We start from the raw sequence: 22,425 nt of genomic DNA on the forward strand, positions 1-22,425 counted from the left end.
GACGTCCCTCCAGTCGTTCAAGGGCAAGGTGCATCAGCACCTACGACAAAGCCGCTGGTATTGGGCTACAGACTCGCTGTAACACCCCATATATCCACAATCAGCTCCCTCCCCCTCACTTATCTATTTACATGTGTTTCGTAATCCCGTCCATGGTGCGCTGGATGGCGCTAACGCCGAGACCTTTGGTCGGCGTTGCTAGTCCCGCCTCACCGGCACAGGCTCCCTGAGAGCCCCTACTAGTACATTGTCTGTCTTTCTCCTTTGTTGTCTCGATCATTATTTTCTTTAGTCTTCTTCTTCTTCTCCTCTCTTTGTTATTAGCCATTGGCGGACTATGCTAAGCCAATCGTCAAAGTATGCTTTTGATAATGCGACAATTATGCCAACAAATATGCTGAATTATGCTGAATTATGCTCGGTTCCACTATGTATTCACGCTGTACATACAAGAGGATTGAGAAAGCACGCATACACACACCGCCATGCCCTAAGCATAATTTTTGTCTAAACCGAAAGATTATGCCGACCTTACACGTTGGAATCCGTATATTATGCCGGAGCATAATTATTTGACGAAATCCCAAGATTATGCCAAATATCATGCCGGCATAATCCGCCAAGGGCTATTTGTTATGATCTATCAGTAGGAGGTGCATTCTGTAAAAAAAATCTACTGTAGGTTGGTGATGTTCCAGCGCGGCCATGGGTAGGCCTTCACCACAATTCGCACAAAGAGTATAAAAAAGAGAAGAAAGACTAGACGAACAAGTCAAAAACAAACGCTACAAAATTTATGAGGCCTGAGTACACTGCATCAAGAAGAAGACATCCACTCACCAGGAGCGAACAAACTTGGCTGACAGTGCAATGGCAGGAGGACTCAAACAACTCCCGTAGTATGATGAGGGTCAGAACCAGGGCTAACGCTCAAACGGTTCAGATGGTCGCAAGACCGGGGCTCTCAGTCTCAGTGACCAGCCGTGGATGGTTGTAGGTCACTGTTTCCGAACCCAGTGGTCCTCCGCCTTGTATTTTGTAATACTAATATGCTGTCGACCAACAACACCGTGGCGTAACCATGGTAACTCTGCGTGCATGTTATGGATGACACCAAGAGTACATAATTAGTTACCCAAGACTGGCAAGAGTGTGCAACTGCCTGCACAACCTCTATGCTGTGCTGCGTCGGCAGAACTTCACATCACGTGACATGGTTCAAAAGGTTATGCTGGCAAACAGTGCAAAGTGACCACAAGAGAGTTGTACCCAAAGCTGGGCTGCGTACAACCCAGTATCTATCATGCACTAGAGTGCACGGGTTCATCACGTGATGTGAAGTTCTGCCGTCGCAGACCCCATACTCCATAGCTGGAGTTGCACACTCTTGTTTATCTACTCTTGATGACACGAAGTCATGACCTTTGAACAATGTACTAGTAGTAGCAGCAATGGCTGTGCCGGCTCTAATCTTACAACTCCCATTGGAAATATCGATACCGGTGTATGCACCTGATCTACAAGTACTTCAAGTAGTGGATGATACTCTAATAATCAATAATAATTTAAGAGGCATTCATGTACAGAAAAGAGAAAGGACCAAGGAACTACAATAAATTTAAAAATTTCACGGTTCGCGTGAGACTCGGCTGGAAGCCCAGTTTTCCGCATCCGTCGTGGGAACGCCACCACCCTCTAGGATCAAAGGCAGGCATAGTGGGATGGTATAAGACCATGATTGAGAAACAAAGGGTAGAGTCTACCAGGTTCAAGTCCTGCTTGGAAACGGAAGGAAGTTTTCCAGCCGTGCTGCGACCCACAGTTATTTGGGAACTTGTGGCCTGGCACGAGGGTAACATGGATGCAGCTAATGGGATTTCGGTCTTTGACCACTTGGTGGTGGGTCTGATCTACTCACCTCCCACCGTTTAGGCGCTGCATCTGCGCCTTTGATCCTAGAGGAACTACAAGTCACGCTATAATGTCCACTAACACCACCAGTTACTAAACACTCAGCTCATGCGATCACATCGCACAACACTGACCGACCGTACTGACGTTCTGCAACTAACTGGCTAACAGCTCTAGCACATCTTGGATGCGCACTCCAACAGCCTTCCAACTAACTACTTGGAAGGGTCTAAGTTATAATAATAGTATTATATTATATTATGATAACATACCGGTAGGTGGGGAAGCCCTTTTATTGATCTTCGCATCTTTGAGCCACACAGGTTGTGTGGAATGTTGCTTTGCGTCCTGGAATCGTGGTTTGACCATATTGTACAATGGTCTTGCCAGCAGGCAGCATCGATATGCATGAACATCCGCCAACGTCCTTCACAGCTGAGACTGTCAGCTTGTGCTTGTCTTGGTTGCGCTCACCTTCCCCTCCTATGTCATGCGATTATAGTATTATGATATCTACGTCGTTACTTGTTAGTTGCTGGAGTTGGCCACGTCGTGAATAGCTTATGGCTCTCAACGATTACCACCGAAGGTGCTTCTTCTGGGTTCGTATTGTTGTCCTCACTCAGGCAAGCGACTTGCTGAAGGTACCAGCACTGTGAAGAGCTAATGGCTCACCACTCATGGGCCATAAGTATAGACTCACATTGCCTTACGAAGTGTCGCGCTGGAAACGGATCGTCACTTTTAAATGTTGGCATCCAAAACGCGATAGTGATGGTTGGGCTGCTGGAGCAGTACTATACATTGTAGGGCTCCTCCAGCATAGCTTCCATTAGCCTTCTGAAGATGAGCTACTGATGAGGAGCGAGTTCCCCGAAAAACTGCGTATTGACCAGGGAGTGGTGCCTGCTAGCAGGATGCCCAGTGGAAGGTTGGACATGCTCCCGGACCCGGGGTGCTCCGGATGGTAGTCGTGAGTCAGTTATGTCACTGTGTGAAGCAAGGGTGAGCTCCACAGGAGCAACTAGCTTCGTCACTTATTAATATTACCTCAGAGGTCTCTACTTCTAACCTTTCCATATCACTGTAGTTAATGCTTTTAATTGACTGTTTATCTAGCCAGTCCTAATATCTTTCCCAACTCACCACTCGACGCTCTATGCGGAAGACCCTGGTTCAGTACCAAGGTTGATAATACGTGTACGCTCAAAATGTGTCATTTTCTCACCATCACAGAAGAACGGTGAGCAATTCGCCTCGGATTTTTTTAGAATTTCTTAAGAAGAAAGCCAGTATCAGCAAGAAGGTTCAACTTGAATGCTCAATTACCACTGGGGCTCCTCTCCCCCCAGTGGAGGCCTCCGATAGCTCTACAGTGCGTGGGGCCGGATCGTCCATCACCTACCGTCTTCGGTGGGGTCACCGACTCGTACTACGAGAATCGCCCAAAGCCCTCGGAACAGCTGTCAGGAGGGTCCCGCACGAAGTGTTGCGCACTATATTTGGGCAACGTAAAGCGTGGATGCTCCTCTGACTCGATTGCCAAGACTTAGTGGTGTACAAGACGAGAAATACAAGTAATCAAGTGTTCAGTCTCTGAAACCAAGTACTTTGGAGTGGCATTCGCCCACGTCGTCATTCCAGCGGAACACAAGGAAGCAGCCCTCGGTCCAGATTTCTGGCCTCCAGAGGTCACTGCAAGAGAATGGCGCTTTAAGCAGGACAGGATCACCTCTGACCACGCTTCAAATCAGTAAACATGTCTACTCTAAATCCACTCGCACCACCCTTCACCCCCAGACCCTTCTTGCTTCTCTTCAAATAAAACACCTTGAATATCGATACATTTATCAATTTCTTACGTTTACGTTTATTTGTCATATTGTTCAGCCTGCATCATGCTTACGCAGTCTTTTCCCTTTGCCCACCTCTAAGCGGTCAACTCGTGGAACTACAACAAACAATTTGTCAATTTGCTTGTATAAATCCATGGTAGGGTACAATTCCTTTTCCTCCAGAGCATCCCTTATGTGGAATGCCCTCCCTGCTCACTTGAAAGGAAGTGAGGACATTAGATCATTTTCTACAGAACTTTTGCACGCTCTAAATGACGACAAATTGACTATATCCCTATATAGCTATACCCCCTCCTTTTTGAAAATGTATTTCACCAATAAAATAAGGCTTGGAATTTTTCAAACATGAATATCGACGGACTTGCCCCTTCTGTTCATGCATTGCCCTGCTCTAGTAATGGTTCATGAATCCGCCCAGTCCACATTCCTTCTCCGTTTTTCTTTCCTTTCAGTTGCATCTTCCTCTCTGCTATGTTTTATTTTCTCTTTTCGTTCGTCCCTCTTGATATTTGTACTTTGTACTGTTGAGGCAACGAACTGAAATAATAATAAAAACCGACTCACGGAGCACCTTCGTCACCATTAGAAGTGGATGGCCGAGCAGCGACCTTTGGCGTCCATATCTATGCCCGAGAATGAGACTTCGAGTGGCAGACTGAGACAAAAGATGAGAGAATAGTACATGAATACGATTAGATAATGCCCAATATAACTTACTGGTATAAGGCATGCGAGGGATAACCTAGCCTAGCCTGCACGTTAACCACCTCCTCCTCCCCCCCCCCCCCCATATACCATGATACAGTGTAGTCCAACTGCTTGAACAGGCCCAGGATACTAATATCCGAAATACAAACAAGGCCGGTCCGAAATACATTGTATACCAGCGACCGTGTGACAAGTAATTACCAGTAGTTAGTTGGAGATTAGAACTGTCTACCAGCATGTCGGATCTCACGCTCATGGTCACGTTTGCCAACACCCCACACCATCCACGCATCAAAACTCCAACGGTTTTGTCCACCCCCGGCCCCGGCCGCGTCAAGATGACAGGAATGAATGCCTGACACACACACACACACACACACACACACACACACACACACACACACACACACACACACACACACACACACACACACACACACACACACACACACACACACACACACACACACACACACACACACACACACACACACACACACACACACACACACACACACACACACACACACACACACACACACACACAACTATTACTTCACAAGGTCTTTGCAAGAAGATACCATGCATGATGATCGTAAAGGGTAAAAATGCTAACCATGTCAAATAATTATGTCATAGTACAAGACTGTAGGAACGACTTCGTTGCAACACTAGATCATGTAGATGATCTGATCACTGTGTCTGTGGTTTACACGCCGGGGTTAGATTTTCATTCTGACTCTGAGGCAAGAATTTATCCAGACCCCAGTAGCACGGACCCGGAAGAGTAAAAAATATCTAGAGATGTATCCCGAATGAATGCTAGTTCACAATGGTGTGTTGAGCTTCTTGTACGATCAACACATCAACAGAGAGTAGCCGCTTCGAGTTCGTTGACAACTCGTCGCCTGCTAGAACGATGCGGATCGTAGCGTTGTATTTGCTGGTTGCGACGGGGTGCATACTGCGTGGTGTTTCATCCTGCCAGGTATTGTACAGCCGATTGGGAAGCGCGGACAGCGAAAGCTTGCCGGACTGCGGCCTCTCAGCGAACAATCCATGTTCAACTATTGCTCAAGCCCTGCATGTCGCTAGAGCCACGGAGACCGCCTTTGGATGCTGGGAGGTTCGGTTACTCGCTCCATCATCAGGGTACTACGGTTCACAAATCGCCTGTGAACGTTTGTCCTGGGTAGAGAATGTCACAGTGAATGCAGAGGCTGCAGGAATGCTGCCACTGCAGAACACAACATGCTCCACAGCACAGCCACAAGTGCCTTGGCTTAGCATAGTGAACAGCACGAATGTAGAGGTTCAGTTCCTGGATGTGCAGCTGGCTGGCTTCTACGGGTGGAGCGCTGTTTCGATCGAGATGTCTTACAACGTTTCCATTGTGCACTCTCACTTCAAAAATCCCCACCTCAATACAACTGTCATTTATTGCATGAACAGTATAATGGTTCAGGTCCTCGGCTGCTTCTTTCAGGGCGAGAAGATCAAGAACCCGTTCACGGAAGGTGAATTCGCCCTGCAAGAAACCATTCCGCTGTACCGGCTTGCGGCAATCGAAAGTAACAGGACGTGTGCCTTGGACTGTGCGTGTAGTGCTTCCAGAAATGAGTTCGGCAAGGACTGTTGCTCCGGTCCTGCCGAGCTGTACGAGTGCGAGGACAGAACTAGCCTGAGTATCGAGGATAGCAGCTTCAGCGGACTGGGCATAGAGCCGATTCGCGGTGCGTACGTCAGTAGCCGTCCCTACGAGGATGCATCGGCCATCAACATGGCGGTGCTTGAATCCACCGGATTCCGAGGTTCCATCAAGAATTGCACGTTCTCCAACAACACATCTCCGTTTGACTCCGTTGTGCTGCTATTCTCGGCCGGGAGGAGCATTGACACACAGTTTCTCATTGCAGACAGTACGTTCAGCAACGGTTGGGGCTACGCCGGCGGTGGTATATACAAGTACACGCTGCCTGGATCATTGAACACCTCGCTGACCGTGTCCAGGTGCAGCTTTGTCAATAACACGGCTTACGTGCAAGGCGGCGCCATAGCTTTCTCCGAGAATAGCCGTGCCACTGGCCGGTCACAACACCTGAATGAAGGTTACAATGCGGCTGACCTGCAGCACAAAGTGTATATCGATGATTGCTCCTTCAGCAATAACAAAGCTGCAGCCGTGGCAAAGATTGCGGCCGGAGGCTGTATAGCAGCGTCGTCCACGCAAGAGAAAACAGCAGTCGTGAACATCATAGAGTTGCCTCAGGTGAGGATAAGGAACAGCAAAATGCTCAATAGCACGGCCCAGTTTGGATCGACGATCTATGCAAGTCACGTTCACTTCGATGTGGCTAACATGTAAGTTACGGCAGAACTCGCTTACTATGCACTCCGGTAGACATGATCTTGCTTAGTACGTCCCTGGCGCGTTTGTATTGATCCACACTGAAGTATGTTAGGACAAATACTACCGTAGCGGACATAGAAATTCGTTGAGAAGTCAAGCGGCCACGTGGCGCTGGCCTTGCAGCCGCGAGCACTGATGGCCCATTTTTCCAGTGTGTGTGTGTGTGTGTGTGTGTGTGTGTGTGTGTGTGTGTGTGTGTGTGTGTGTGTGTGTGTGTGTGTGTGTGTGTGTGTGTGTGTGTGTGTGTGTGTGTGTGTGTGTGTGTGAAGTACAGTGCATGTACGTGCTAAAAGCAGTAAGGGCGCCGGCCCCGATCATGCCATCGGATTTCAATATCCATGCCAGTACCTCGGATACTATGTACTCTTTCCTGCTGTCCTGGACGTTTGTCTTATCAAAGTTCTATTGGATTAAGTGGGATGAGAGCTGCACTCTCCTTGCGAGCTTTCCACCAAAACGTTTGGCCAGCTTGTACCCTGAACACACATTTTGATGCAAACGAATTCAAACAAGAATGTGATATGTTGCCTCCAAGAGCCGCATTGTGTTTGGCAACACAATGCGGCTCTGACCCCGAAGCAGACTAAAACGTGGGTTTCTTTTTTGGGGGGGGGGGGGGTGGGGGGTGGCGCATTATAATCATTTCATGCATGCGCATGTAGTTATCAGATCTGGAATTCCAGTTAGAGGCTTTTCCCCGCATGGACCTGGACCAGAAAATTGAAATACCCACAGAGTGTAATGCAAGCCTGACCACAGCGTATACAATTTGAAAGTCCATCTTACCGATATACAGTTTCGTCAATACCGGGGAAGCCCGTATGGCGTCAGTTCAATCTGCTCAATCAGGGTACTAGTATCTACTCAAGATCCAGTGCAAGCAGATCACTCAACTGGGGCATTGTAATTGCAATCTCGGTGGCAGGTGCTCTCCCAGCAGTACTTCTTAACAGAGTCAGCATTTTTTCAATGTGACTTTGCATAAGTCTTACAGAAGAACTGTTTCCCCATAGAGAATATAATTCCACCCCGCTGATGCATTCTTTCTTCCGATTATCATATTCTTTCCTTCTTTTTCTTCTCTTGTCATGGCTGGCTAACGCCCCTCCTTTGCATTGGCTTCTGCCATTGGACGGTGAAATAAAATATAAAATATAAATAAAAAAATATAAAAAATCGTACTGTGTCTGGTTGCTCGTACTGAGTTAAAAGTCCACTTTGGGCTGAGGACAGGATTCTTTCGGTGTGAAATCCCGCATTGTTATACTACACTTATGAATGCAAAGCGTTTGAAAGGTGCAATGTAGGTGATGTATGCACCTCATCACCTCATGTATCATTCTAGGCCGATCTAGGCATGTATGAATGTCTCTGTCTGTTTTAGGTACTATGCCAGCCATGCTAAACAGTGTAGTTGAAGTGAAAGGCAGTTGTCTAGATCTGAATCAACCTGGCAGCTTAGTTATCTTGCTTGCGATTCTACTACAAAATATATAGAGCAGTATGTTTTGGTATTGGCGTGTTTTTTGCCTGCTAGGCTAGTGCAATGGTCCACGGGCGACTCTGCTGTTGCCATGTCGGGGTCATGTATGACAGTCGGAGAAAACATCACGTTTCTGGAGAACCAGGCAACGAACAAGGGTGGTGGCATCGCGCTTCACGAAGAAAGTTTGCTTTTTATTGGAGAGGTGAGTAGGTTTTCGTGTTTATCGCTGAAACAGCTCTTAAGTCTTAATGCCAGGGGCGTAGGAGGGGTTTTGGAAGTGGTACGACCAAAGGTCGGCGCGGCCGAAGGCCTTTTTGGAGGGGGGTCCGGGGGACCTCCCCCGGGAAAATTTTGTAAAAAAGACACAAAATCCTGCGTTCTGGGAACTTCTGGCACAGTTTATAAGTCATAAAATTATTTCACGGGCAGAAGAGACGTAGACGTGCATGGACATGCACAGATGCATGGCAGATCTACGAGTACGAGTCTAGAAAAAGGTCAAAGTCTGATGCGCACATGCATCGATGGATCCTGATTTTTTTATTACGGTTTTGCACGTTCCGGACGGACCACACTTTTCGAAAAGTGGTACGGCCATGGTCGTACCAGTCGTAGCGGGTGCTACGCCCCTGTTAATGCGTTTAGAACGTGCATCCTCCACCGCAGTAATTTACACATTCCTGATCACACATTCCTAACACAGACCCGAACATTGCTACAAGAAAATGAGGAGTTTATTCGTTTACTGGCAGAAAAGAGAGCATTCGGTGTCTGCTATACGAGTACATGGGTAAAGAGAATTTTGTAAACAGTTACAGGTGGCGTTGAGGGCTTGAAAGTGCTATGACGTCACAGCCAAGTCATGTCAACGTCGACTTATTTTCGTGTCTACGTTTTATTTCTCCGATGTGTGTACCAGGTCTTGGTGCAAATCTTCGCTCTGGCATGTACACGGCACTACAGGCACTTGGTGCAAATGTCGTTATTTGCACCGCAATCTAGACTTCAGGGCACACAGATTGTGCTCCTTTTTCTTTTCCAATAATCACAGCTCACAGGCAAAGACAAAAAAATTGCATAGTGGGAGCATAGTGATGGTAAGGCTTTTTGCCCACAGCCGGCCCGAGGTATCGGCGTCATGGGGACATAAAACGCACCAAAAAAAAGACTATTGACCAATGGCCTTTGGGCCTATTGGCAGGTTGTCATTGTTCAAGCTGCCGTCATACCCAAAGTTGAATGTATGTAGTCGAATGGGCGTTTATTCTAACCCCCAAAATGTGTCACATCCAACGGGTCAGGAAGGACTTACTCCGAGACATTCACAATCAAACCAAGTGCTAAAAGAGGCAACGTTTGAGCTAATGTATATCTAGAGACCGTTAGAGAGAGTGTGTACAAGGTGTGTGTACAGGATGTATGGATTCAACGTGCAGGTGGTTCTAATTTTGGATCGCCACTGCAGGTTGAATTTTACACAGAAACGTTTTATTTTCATCTGCATAATTATGTGTATGATTTCTGTGTGCTTCCCGTGACGTCCAGAACTCTAGTATGTACTTCTTCAACAATAGTGCAGCGGGGTATGGTGGTGCCATATATGCTGATGAGTCATCCTCGACTGTGAGTATTGATGAACTACTGGAGTTCAAGTCCACTGTCGGCCTGCGAAAGCTGTGCTTCATCCACGCCGACAGCAATTCCTCGGTTTCCTTCACCAAACCTTCGGCACAGAGCGATAACACCACCGTAAGCAGTCGGTCAGCACAAAACCACCATTTCTCGTGCATATCTTAATCAACTTTAAATGCTCGTTATCAGTGGGTCTAAAGCTCCTCTGGTTGTTGAGGGAAACGATTTAGCCACCTAGAATGTTATTCATAAATTACAGTACATGTACTACGTCAAGTACATTCCGAAGAGCTACTACTTCGAAGTAGTATTAATGTTGGCATTAGTGAAGAAGAGGTGGATTAAACTTTGCCACGTGGTAAATAAACTCCAGGCAAGCTACCTCTCCAACCATGGTGAGCAAGAAAGTTGGTTGATGTAGGGCGCAAAACCTGTGACAAGAAGCAGCATACAATACTGGATGCTGCCCTGTAAGGGCACATGTTTGCGGCAGCGGCCAGAGTATATGTACCGTATTTCCCCGAATATAAGTCGCACCTTTTTACACTAAACTTCAAGGGCAAAGAAGGGGATGCGACTTACAATCGAGAGTGACATCCTACTTATATGCATGCATTGAAGCAATGTGGTTCAAACCTCAAAGTGTGGGTGCGACGTATAATCGAGTGCGCCTTACAATCGGGGAAATACGGTATATGGCTTATGGATATGTACCATATCGCACACTCACTCATAACTATATTGCATGTATTTGGCTGTTCCTCTTGTATGTTAGTTCACGTTTGCAGGCAATCGTGCCGCATTTGGCCAGTCACTGTATGCCAACAGCTACACCGCTTGCATACGAGATCAACCGGAGCTCGTCACTGCCATAAAGGATGCGGCTGACAGCATTTCGAAACCGTCCGAGGTGATGTCGGGTGCGGTGTGGCTCTACTTTGTTGCGGCCGGGTGCGGCTGTGTCAAGCCGAACCCGTTCAACACATCGCAGTACTGGGTGTATCTTCGTACCTGCAAGAGCTCGACGATTTACAACGACTCCCGCATAAGTAGGTAAGGCCAGTAGAGTAGAGGGTCTTCCACTGCTTGCAGAGTGCTCCATGTCCTGCAGAAGACAGAGCCTGTCCACACTGTAAGCAGAGGAGGAAAGGCTGTTGCAGCTACGAGCTTCACGCGTATAACATTACACGACTATCAGGTCACTGGTGCTGACCGAAACAGGTAACGTAAAAATCACTTGAGGGAGAGTGAGGCCAGGAAGAAGAAGCAATGGGCTAGGAGCCACACAGATATTCATGAATAGGTATGAAACTCGGAGTTGCAACTGCATAAGTATTCCCTTTCCTCATTGTGTGCCTGCGTGCGGGCAAGTTGAATTCCTCTGACTTAGACTATAGTCCGGTACCCGGTACAGTATAAACCATCCGTACTGTGCGATCACTGCAATATGAGACCGTGTATAATATACACGGATATATTATATCCTAGTCATCTCGTCATCTCATTGCTCAACCTTTGTACTATTATCATGCACATATCTCTATTGCCCCCCCCCCCCCAAGTAAAACATGAACTATTGATAATACTGACAATGGTATGTTGTTGAACCGGTGTACAAATAGATCATCTTGTGGCCCGTATCAGTCTCAGTGCCAATCAGACGGACAGATGGACGGACGGGCAGGCAGACAGACAGACAGACAGACAGACAGACAGGCAGGCAGGCAGGCAGACAGACAGACAGGCAGGCAGACAGACAGGCAGGCAGACAGACAGACAGACAGACATTCCTATTTGGTCATACATGACGTAATGATGTGAATACTATGGTTTCTCACTCTGTGCTGTGCTATCATGAAGCATGTACATCCAGGAAGGCTACCCGGAACTGTACGGGACATACGTCAATACCATGAAAGCGTACTTTGAATCCGCCCAGGAGTTGAGTGGCCTTGACCAAGCTCTTGCCAGTAATGTCTTCATCACACCGTGGGCCATAACAACTTATGAATGGTGAGCTGACGCAAAGAACTTCAATGAGTGCACCGAATTCGTGTCGTGGTTCTCGGGCGCTATTATCATGCAAAGGCACTAAGTCTTGTACACATTAGTCATTCCAACTGAACATGGACAAAATGCGGTTCATCACAATTTGAACTCCGATTTTTGTGCGCTACAATGTAGACAATCACGAATCCCTTGATATGATGATGTGGCGATTTCCAGGTTCAATGTTTTAGTCAAACTACCTACTAGTGTACCTGATTTTCAAAATTATGTTGTGCATGTGTGTGTGTGTGTGTGTGTGTGTGTGTGTGTGTGTGTGTGTGTGTGTGTGTGTGTGTGTGTGTGTGTGTGTGTGTGTGTGTGTGTGTGTGCATGTGTGTACGTGTGTGTGCATGTGTGTGTGTGTGTGTGCATGTGTGTACGTGTGTGTGCATGTGTGTGTGTGTGTGTGTGTGTGTGTGTGTACCCGTGTGTGTATGTGTATGTGCATGTGTCTTTGTGTGCATACCACAAGGTTTTTCCCCAGAAAATACGGTGCACAGGCAACTTTGGAGGACAGCACACCGACGTCTGAATCGTTGCAAACATACGTCAGTGAGATTTCTCTCTACCCAGCCCCCGGCGAGATGTTCCCTCTGAGCCTCAAAGCTGCCGATGTCTTCCTTCAGGAGAAGCGTGTCCTGGTTCGTTTAGAGGTTAGTCACAGTGCACTGCTGAAAAATGGCGGCCTGCTTGACCGACTACTGGTATCTCATGATAGGCCAGGCCAATAGCAGGATGCAGGCTTCCGACTACATCCATCAACCGAACAACTATCCGCTCACACCAGGATACGTGAATTATCGGCTTCCAGATTAATATTGAGACACCCGAGCAGGAAAACACACGAAGAAATTGCAACATGACATGCTTGTACAATGCACACTGTAGCCGTCAGGGTACAGAGTCACATGTATGAACGCCAATTACCACCCCCCCCCCCCCTCCCTTCTCCAATGTTTGAAATGTGATGATGTCCTACTAGTATTGTAGTAAGTTCATTATTCTCAACCTGATGTAGTAATTTAAACTCGGGTGGAGAGCCGAGGATGATGCAGTAAATTTTATCTGTGTTTCCCTATTCATGTATGATTGCGTGTGCCCCAGGTGGATACTGGGCCAGTCTTGCTCATAGGAAACGGTCGAATCAATGAGCAAACAGAAGTCCTCATGTACTGCTCCATGACTCCCATCATCATTGGGCTGGCTGGCAAACCTGGGCAAACGGGCACGTTGAAAGCCACCGTCGAAGGACAGATCACAGCAGCGTCGCTGATGCTGATCATCCCGTTCCGCCTGCGGCCATGCCATTTCGGCTTCACTCAGCCGTATTTCATGACACACAGCACAGAAAAGGTAAGATAGCGTTATCTTGGCAACAACACTACACACATTTGAGTTTGCCCGTCTGATGATCGGCTAAAACCGTGAAACTTCGAGTTACACTGAGCAGAAACGCGTTTGATTCCATCTTTCAAGTGTGTACACTAGGCTCCGCACCTTGGTGTATTGAGCACTGTCACGAGAAACCACAACTCTCTCCGATTGTGTCTTAGTAGTACTATGTACTCGGATTGTGAGCCAATGGTTGCACCTGTAGTTCTAATTTGACAAGGTGGCGCAAGCCAGGTGTGGTGGGAAGCCGCCAGAGTCCAACACCAGTGCGAACAAGAAACCATGCCACAGCAAGCAAACCAAGCTCATCTCAAGAAGGCCACCGGGACATTGAAGTCTGCTCTGCCTATCCCCCTCCTTACCTTGCTCTCACTGATTTTCATCCATAGCATGTGTAAAAAATACTAAAAATAGTTCTCACCTAAGTTTTCTGGAAAGGGATCTCTTACCTTCAGTGTTTAGAGGCTAGTTGTCGTCGAGTCTCCCATTACAATTTCTGTCTGCTGACTGCTTTTGATGTGAAACACAGAGTTACAACAAACAACTCACTTCATTTATCCAAAGACTGTATCCTCGTTTTTGTAGATACAGCTGTGAATGCAAGGAGCGGTTTTGGACACAGCACCTGAAACCTTCAGAAGATTCAGGATCTCATCAGCATCACCAACAACGTACACAGCATGTCACTTGGACACATGGTTGTAGCCAACCGCCCAGGAGTGTTGGCCGACCAGACATCACACCTTTCCATATTCCTTGAAGCACCAAAAGATGATGCACTTTGTTTGTGCACGCTCGAGTAGATTCCAACCAGAGTGTGCGTTAACTATTTCCTGCAGGAGATGGACGACTACGTTCGCTCCTTCACTGGGGTGTATCAAAAGCTTGTCGAGCCGGGATCGACTGCCAACAACCTCATCTGCCAATGTCCATCTGAAAGTAAAGGCGTAAAATCCTGCTCCAATGGCACGGACATCACTGTGGACTGGGCTTACTGGGCCGGAGATAGCAACGCCACAAAATTCTACCGGGCTCCAGAGAAGCAATTCATCACGGACTTGCAGGTATGGACAATTTCTACTGGAATAGTTTTGAAAGGAAGCATGCATGTAGGCGAACATGGCCAGAAGTACACGGACTAATCCATGGTTCTAGCCAAGTCAAAATTTTAGGAGGGGGGAGGGGGGGGAGGGGCAGGGGAAAGAGTTACCCCGTAACCCATTTTTCCATTCTCCAAAAGTGTCATGCCAAATTTAATGTACAGGAGCGAACCCCCGACTTCATCCTAGACAAGGATGCCTTTCTGACCCCTCTTTATGACTGTCGACTACAGTCAACTTCGCTAATAACGACTGCGGATATAGCGACAATTCGCGAATAACGACAGAATGTCGATGCCCAGAGCAAAGTCCCATCTAACTGTAACACATAATGAGACTTCGGGTATAACGACACTTTGCGAATTAGGACACTTTTCTGATGCCCCGCCGGGTGTCCTTATAAGCGAAGTTGACTGTACATTTTTGTTCAATTTCCTGAAAAAAACCCACAAAATCGACAAATGCATAGGGGCGCTGTATTTTCACAGGGGGCGTTCAATCAGAGTAGAGGGGGGGGGGGGAGGGACGCTGCGCACCCTTATCCTCCTAGAACCCATAATAAATTTCCTACCACTACATGTATATGCAAGACATCAGCAGTTTTATCAGCTGCTAAGTTGTTGTCATGTATTCTGATTATCTACTCCGGGTCCTTCCACAAAACGTCTTTTACATATGCCAGTACACGTACATTGTGGACGGACTTCATGTACTTGCAATGGAATACAGGTACATATAGTATTGTTTGCTTGTTCTCTGCCTGGAGTTTGAAATATTGAAGTACATCCTTTGATTTTAGAGGTTCGTCTTCAGTTGCTTCTGATTTTGGCCGATATCCAATGGCCAATGGGATATACCACAGTAGCATAACCACTTGTGGCACAGATCTACCATGATCTGGTTATCGATTGTTTTTACACAGATAAGTGGTGCAGCTGAGCATATCAAACAAGTAGAATGAGTATTCCATGCTCCTGTTCCACACAATACTCAGTGCACCACCTAATGTTATGGCACCGACACGTGCGCATTTGTAGGTAGGGACCACAGCTACAAGAAGAGCTACTTTATCATAATGTGTCGCGAGTATCATCTTCTTACTGTTACATGGACATTCTTCCTTTTCTATTTCCAGGCTTTTGAGGACACGGAGAGAAGCAAAAAGCTGCTAATAGCTCCATGCTGCTGTGGATTCTGCACTGACCATAAGCAACAGCCATGGCAAATCATGAAGGACACTCCATGCAAAGATAGTCGCAAGGGACCTATCTGTGGCCAATGCTCCGGAAACAATGCCTTCTCTCTAGGATGGAGTGTGGTGAGTACTTGTCGTTCCGGTGATGGTGTCTTCATACTTTGTGTGTGTGTGTGTGTGTGTGTGTGTGTGTGTGTGTATGTGTCTGTATTTGTGATTTCCCGTGTATCCTTCGATTTCATGTTTCGTTGTGAGTAGGAAATCGTATTGCCTGGGAATTGTACCGTAATAAAGTACCCGAATATGTCGAATTAAGCCATATTCAAATTATCAAAATACCACCTGCACTAATGGGTCTGTGGTGTGCAACACACAGTATAACAACAGTCATAACAAGTGAAATCCGGACATCGAATCAGCACTATCAACACATCGAATCAGCACTATCAACACATCGAATCAGCACTGTCAACACATCGAATCAGCACTATCAACACATCGAATCAGCACTATCAACACATCGAATCAGCACTATCAACACATCGAATCAGCACTATCAACACATCGAATCAGCACTATCTGTCAAAATCTTATCGATTTGATTATAGAATGTAGAAGACCTTTCCAACCATGCACACACTCACACTACTACAACACAAACCACCATCGTTCATTCATCAACTACACTTCAGTCAAGAAGAAGAATAACCAATAACAAGGAGATACAAACAACGGAGAAAAAAACTGAGACGCACAATGAGTACGCTCCGAAAACGGCGGTGCTCGGAAGCAAGCGAGGCCAAATAGATCGCGACGCAGCGCACCCAGACCCATTCGGGCCTGAGCTGCGTAGCGATCGCGTGGTCAGGTGCACTGTGGTGCCATGGAAACAAAGATGGTGGCACCTGTAGCGCGTGTACCACGAGGTAGAAAGAAAGGAAAATAAATAAATAAACTGCAGAACGAAAGTGAACGCGAAGAAGAAATATATTTGAGAGTCTTTAGAGAAACAAGAATGTAGTTCGCGTCTGGCGGAGGGTGCTTGCACCTAGCTAGAGGTGAGAGCACCACTGTCAGATAATGGAAAGACTGAGTTAGAAAAGGAGAAAGACGACGGAGTTGCAGACTGAAACTACAGGAAGTTCAAGTAAGACGTGAACACTAAATTTATATGTATTTCAAATATTCGTGAACGGCAGTTCTCGACACTATCAACACACCGAATCAGCACTATCAACACATCGAATCAGCACTATCAACACACCGAATCAGCACTATCAACACATCGAATCAGCACTATCAACACACCGAATCAGCACTATCAACACATCGAATCAGCACTATCAACACATCGAATCAGCACTGTCAACACATCGAATCAGCACTATCAACACATCGAATCAGCACTATCAACACATCGAATCAGCACTATCAACACATCGAATCAGCACTATCAACACACCGAATCAGCACTATCAACACACCGAATCAGCACTATCAACACATCGAATCAGCACTATCAACACATCGAATCAGCACTATCAACACATCGAGTCAGCACTTTCAACACATCGAATCAGCACTATCAACACATCAAATCAGCACTATCAACACATCGAATCAGCACTATCAACACATCGAATCAGCACTATCAACACATCGAATCAGCACTATCAACACATCGAATCAGCATTATCAACACATCGAATCGGCACTATCAACACATCGAATCAGCACTATCAACACATCGAATCAGCACTATCAACACATCGAATCAGCACTATCAACACACCGAATCAGCACTATCAACACACCGAATCAGCACTATCAACACATCGAATCAGCACTATCAACACATCGAATCAGCACTATCAACACATCGAATCAGCACTATCAACACATCGAATCAGCACTATCAACACATCGAATCAGCACTATCAACACATCGTGTCAGCACTATCAACACATCGAATCAGCACTATCAACACATCGAGTCAGCACTATCAACACCGAATCAGCACTATCAACACATCGAATCAGCACTATCAACCGTCACATCGAGTCAGCACTATCAACACATCGAATCAGCACTATCAACACATCGAATCAGCACTATCAACACATCGAATCAGCACTATCAACACATCGAATCAGCACTATCAACACACCGAATCAGCACTATCAACACATCGAATCAGCACTATCAACACACCGAATCAGCACTATCAACACATCGAATCAGCACTATCAACACATCGAATCAGCACTATCAACACATCGAGTCAGCACTATCAACACATCGAATCAGCACTATCAACACATCAAATCAGCACTATCAACACACCGAATTAGCACTATCAACACATCGAATCAGCACTATCAACACATCGAATCAGCACTATCAACACATCGAATCAGCACTATCAACACATCGAATCAGCACTCAGATCAACACATCGAATCAGCACTATCAACACATCGAGTCAGCACTATCAACACATCGAATCAGCACTATCAACACATCGAATCAGCACTATCAACACATCGAATCAGCACTATCAACACATCGAGTCAGCACTATCAACACATCGAATCAGCACTATCAACACATCGAATCAGCACTATCAACACATCGAATCAGCACTATCAACACATCGAATCAGCACTATCAACACATCGAATCAGCGCTATCAACACATCGAATCAGCACTATCAACACATCGAATCAGCACTATCAACACACCGAATCAGCACTATCAACACATCGAATCAGCACTATCAACACATCGAATCAGCACTATCAACACATCGAATCAGCACTATCAACACATCGAATCAGCACTATCAACACATCGAATCAGCACTATCAACACATCGAATCAGCACTATCAACACATCGAATCAGCGCTATCAACACATCGAATCAGCACTATCAACACATCGAATCAGCACTATCAACACACCGAATCAGCACTATCAACACATCGAATCAGCACTATCAACACATCGAATCAGCACTATCAACACATCGAATCAGCACTATCAACACATCGAATCAGCGCTATGCGAAGTAATTTTTGAATACCTTGTGTAACGGTGCGTAGCCGTAATGGTGTCCTTCGGCATGACAAGTGCATACTGGTCCAGATTGCCACATCTTAAAAGTATCTTTTGCATTTCATCACTGTATAACCATTCCTCAACTGTTCCTACATGTGTTGCAGGTTTGCATGGAGTGCGAAGGAGCAGCCAAGATTTTGGGAAGACTGCATCCGTTTCTGATCTTCCTGATAACCGGTGCCTATCTCTTGGTGTTCTCCTATTTTGATATGGGCACGTCAGCTGTGTTTGAGTCCTGGGTCAGTTATGAGCAGGTAAGTGGGAACAATGTCAGGCAAGATAGCGCTCATGTACAGTGCTGCTCAATGAAATCCAGTCCCGGCACTCAAGTTTGCGCCTAGCACCATAACGAATCCCAGTGTTCGCAGGTCTAGGGCTGGTCAACGCCCGGCGCGTACATGACTGCGTGTCTGGTCTGTATGTATGTGTGTATGTGTGTGTGTGTGTGTGTGTGTGTGTGTGTGTGTGTGTGTGTGTGTGTGTGTGTATGTGTGTATGTGTGTGTGTGTGTGTGTGTGTGTGTGTGTGTGTGTGTGTATGTGTGTGTGTGTGTGTGTGTGTGTGTGTGTGTGTGTGTGTGTATGTGTGTGCGTGCGCAAGTGTGTGTGTGTGTTGACCACTACAACCACGCTACAAAAGGCTTGAGAATATTGTCTGTCTCCGGATTCTACAGTAGAGCCTCTCTAACCTCGCGCCTCAGAACCAAAGCATGCTCATAATTATTTCAGCATCTTCCAAAACTCAAGGAAATGCACTGCCACCGCACTGATATAATCAGTCTCTTCAAAAGGGCTCCCTTAAATCAACCAAGATTGGTAATTCCTCCAGAGACAAACAGTTCGTTACTTAGACTAGTCTGTCTGTTCTTGTGAATTGAGCTCTGAGGAATTGAGCGATGATGTCTCCGAGTGAGACTCAAACAGTGCCAATTCCATTCATATAGTTAGAGTAAGATGAAAAGAGGACCAAAGAGCTACAAGTTACGCCACCCAAGTATAGTTATAGTAGTGCACATATTGAAAATGAAGCAGCATATCCGCTCATTGTCTTGATGATTTTTTCCACCGAACTAAATCAATTTCTTGAGCACACTTTAGAATGTGAATGAAAATAGCCATGGAGTTTTGTATCTGGAGAAAGTAAATGGAATGTCTCTAAACTGCATTTGTGAGTAGACAAAGTTCACTTTGTTGTATTGTGTTTTTGCTGCTGTTTTTCAGTTCCTGCTGTTCATTGTCAGACGTGATCTACATCTCTTCAGCATAACTAAAATTGACATTGGTAGCTGCTTGAACAGCCAAGCAACTGTCATGGCCGGCATCTCGTTTCAATACTTTGATTTTGTCATGTTCCTCGTCTGGGTCGCACTGGTCTACTACGCGAGCAAGCTGGTTGTGGTGCGCCGCTTCATCATCGACAACTCACTCGTGATCGGTCTCTGGGCTCTGCTGAGCTTCACGTATGTGTCGTTGCTCTATCCATCGTTCACCTTACTGGCCTGCCATGAATTTAACGGAGATTATGTGCTGTATTCGGACGCATCCGTAAAATGCTTTGGCCACGAGCATTGGCCGTGGGGCTTGATGGCGTTATGTGCTCTAGTGTTCATTGCCATGCCTTTGCCGTTGTTGCTGCTGACAATGCGCTCAAACCCACGCATCAAGCCGCTGTTTGACGTCTACTTGAGCTACGTCAAGGATGACAAGACCTGGTACATAGCGTATGGCCTGGGCCGGCGCATTCTGCTCTGTCTCGTCTCGGTGAACCTGGCCGAAGCCAACACGCGCCAAGCGGCCCTTGCCCTGATCATGCAAGTGTATCTCTTCGCTCATTTCCTGATAATGCCGTACCGTAAGCTCAAGGACAACGTGTGGGAAGCAGTCTTCCTCAGCTGTGCATGCATCTTTGCCATGCTCAATGTCATCAGTGTGCTGGACGATAACATTGTTCAGCAGTTAATGATGGCAACGTACGTCATTCCCGCTGCCAGCGCTTTGCTGAGCGGAATTATCAAGAAATGGAGAAAGTTTGTGACATTGGTTGAATTCCTGATCACACTACTGATATCACCATTCATTATCACATACTGCTATGTCAAGGGCTATAAGCTCAGGAGGTTCCGCTTCGAGGATCTAAAACCGGTCAAAGGCGAGAACAGCGATAACGAAGAGCCTATGCTGCCCAGCGAAAAGGAAAGAAACAAAGAAGTGGAGAGGGCAAAAGAACACTATGACCTCAGAGACGAATTTCTCCTGGATATTTTCCGCAACAACTGAACTTCGAATGGCAATCTACCATGTAATGGCTTTTATTGGAGTTTTCCCCCCTCATAATTATATTATAATAGCTATTGAAGTAGTATTCTAGAATCACTTGAGCTACAAATAGAACTAGGTACTATTCACTCATTTGTTTGTTGACTGATATGATATCCTTCTTGAAGTACAGATTGTATTTCCTACAGACTATAGACTATAGACTATAGTGTTTGTCTGTGATTTTGAGCATTTTAGATTTTTAGTTCTATGCCCAATACTACATGCACTGTATGCAAGTGCCGGGGGTATCAAGAGACTCGGCACGCCGTACATAGACGAAGTGTATACTTGTACTTGGTTACGGCGTACATCTACATCCAGTGTACACGACACGTGTGTGCATGGTACGTGTGTGCATGGTACGTACGTGTGTGCATGGTACGTGTGTGCATGGTACGTGTGTGCATGGTACGTGTGCTTCTACATGATTAGTTAGACAGCGAAAGTTGAAAATTAATTTGATCACTTTAGCCTTTTAGGCGATAAGTACTAATATTACTATGGACGATTACCTTACTTGCGCGATTAGTGCCCCTGGGGCACTATTTTTTTCAAAGTCCATTACAGATGGGGCACTATTCAAGAGAGGGTACTATTCAAGAGAGGGTACTATTCAAGAGAGAGAGAGCACTATTCAAGAGAGGGCACTATTCAAGGGAGGGCACTATTCCAGAGAGGGCACTATTTTTTCAATGCTGGTACATTTACATAATCCAGCATCAAAACAAAAAGCCAAGGAAAAACTGAGCCTATTGTTTCCTGTCAACTATCCGATGACCCAACAGAAACGGCAATAAGAGCTGCTATGTTGATCCTGAGATCACCAGTACAATGGCGTGGACAAGAACAATTGCAAAACAACACCAAACTTGCACATGCGCTTGGTTACAAGCCCCGGGGGGGGGGGGGGGCACTATTCAAGACAGGGCTTCATATTTTCACTGACGCTATTCGAGATTGGGCACGCGAGTATCGGGTATTACTTTACCCCATAACTCCTTAGTTATACACCACTACTCAAAAACCGTCTCTTGGCTACAAATTCTTCCAAAAAGATAAAAAATTTGGAAGAATTTGTAGCCAAGAGACCGTTTTGTGTTGTGGTGTATAACTGTGTGAAACATGAAGTGGCTACAGTGGAGTCTGCACACACTTAGGAAGATGACTCCTTAGTTTTACAAAATGAAAACGAATTTGACAAATTGATCACTATATCTACCAATCCTATAGGCAATATGCACTGCATGT

The 22,425-nt window shown here is 46.1% G+C and overlaps 1 protein-coding gene across 1 annotated transcript; it reads left to right on the top strand.

The window, feature by feature from the left end:
* The first annotated feature begins 5,220 nt into the window (after window positions 1-5,220).
* LOC135809727 (uncharacterized) lies at window positions 5,221-21,507 on the top strand. The gene is made up of 11 exons (XM_065323144.1): window positions 5,221-6,836; window positions 8,423-8,573; window positions 9,917-10,120; window positions 10,779-11,056; window positions 11,864-12,016; window positions 12,525-12,705; window positions 13,157-13,405; window positions 14,284-14,508; window positions 15,680-15,862; window positions 18,964-19,113; window positions 20,080-21,507. Exons 1-11 carry the CDS (start codon window positions 5,395-5,397, stop codon window positions 21,133-21,135), a joined length of 4,272 nt encoding a protein of 1,423 aa, XP_065179216.1. The 5' UTR covers window positions 5,221-5,394; the 3' UTR covers window positions 21,136-21,507.
* The last annotated feature ends 918 nt before the right edge of the window (window positions 21,508-22,425 follow it).

The sequence above is a fragment of the Sycon ciliatum genome, chromosome 2 (assembly GCF_964019385.1).
Source record: "Sycon ciliatum chromosome 2, ocSycCili1.1, whole genome shotgun sequence".
Classification (NCBI taxonomy): domain Eukaryota; kingdom Metazoa; phylum Porifera; class Calcarea; order Leucosolenida; family Sycettidae; genus Sycon; species Sycon ciliatum.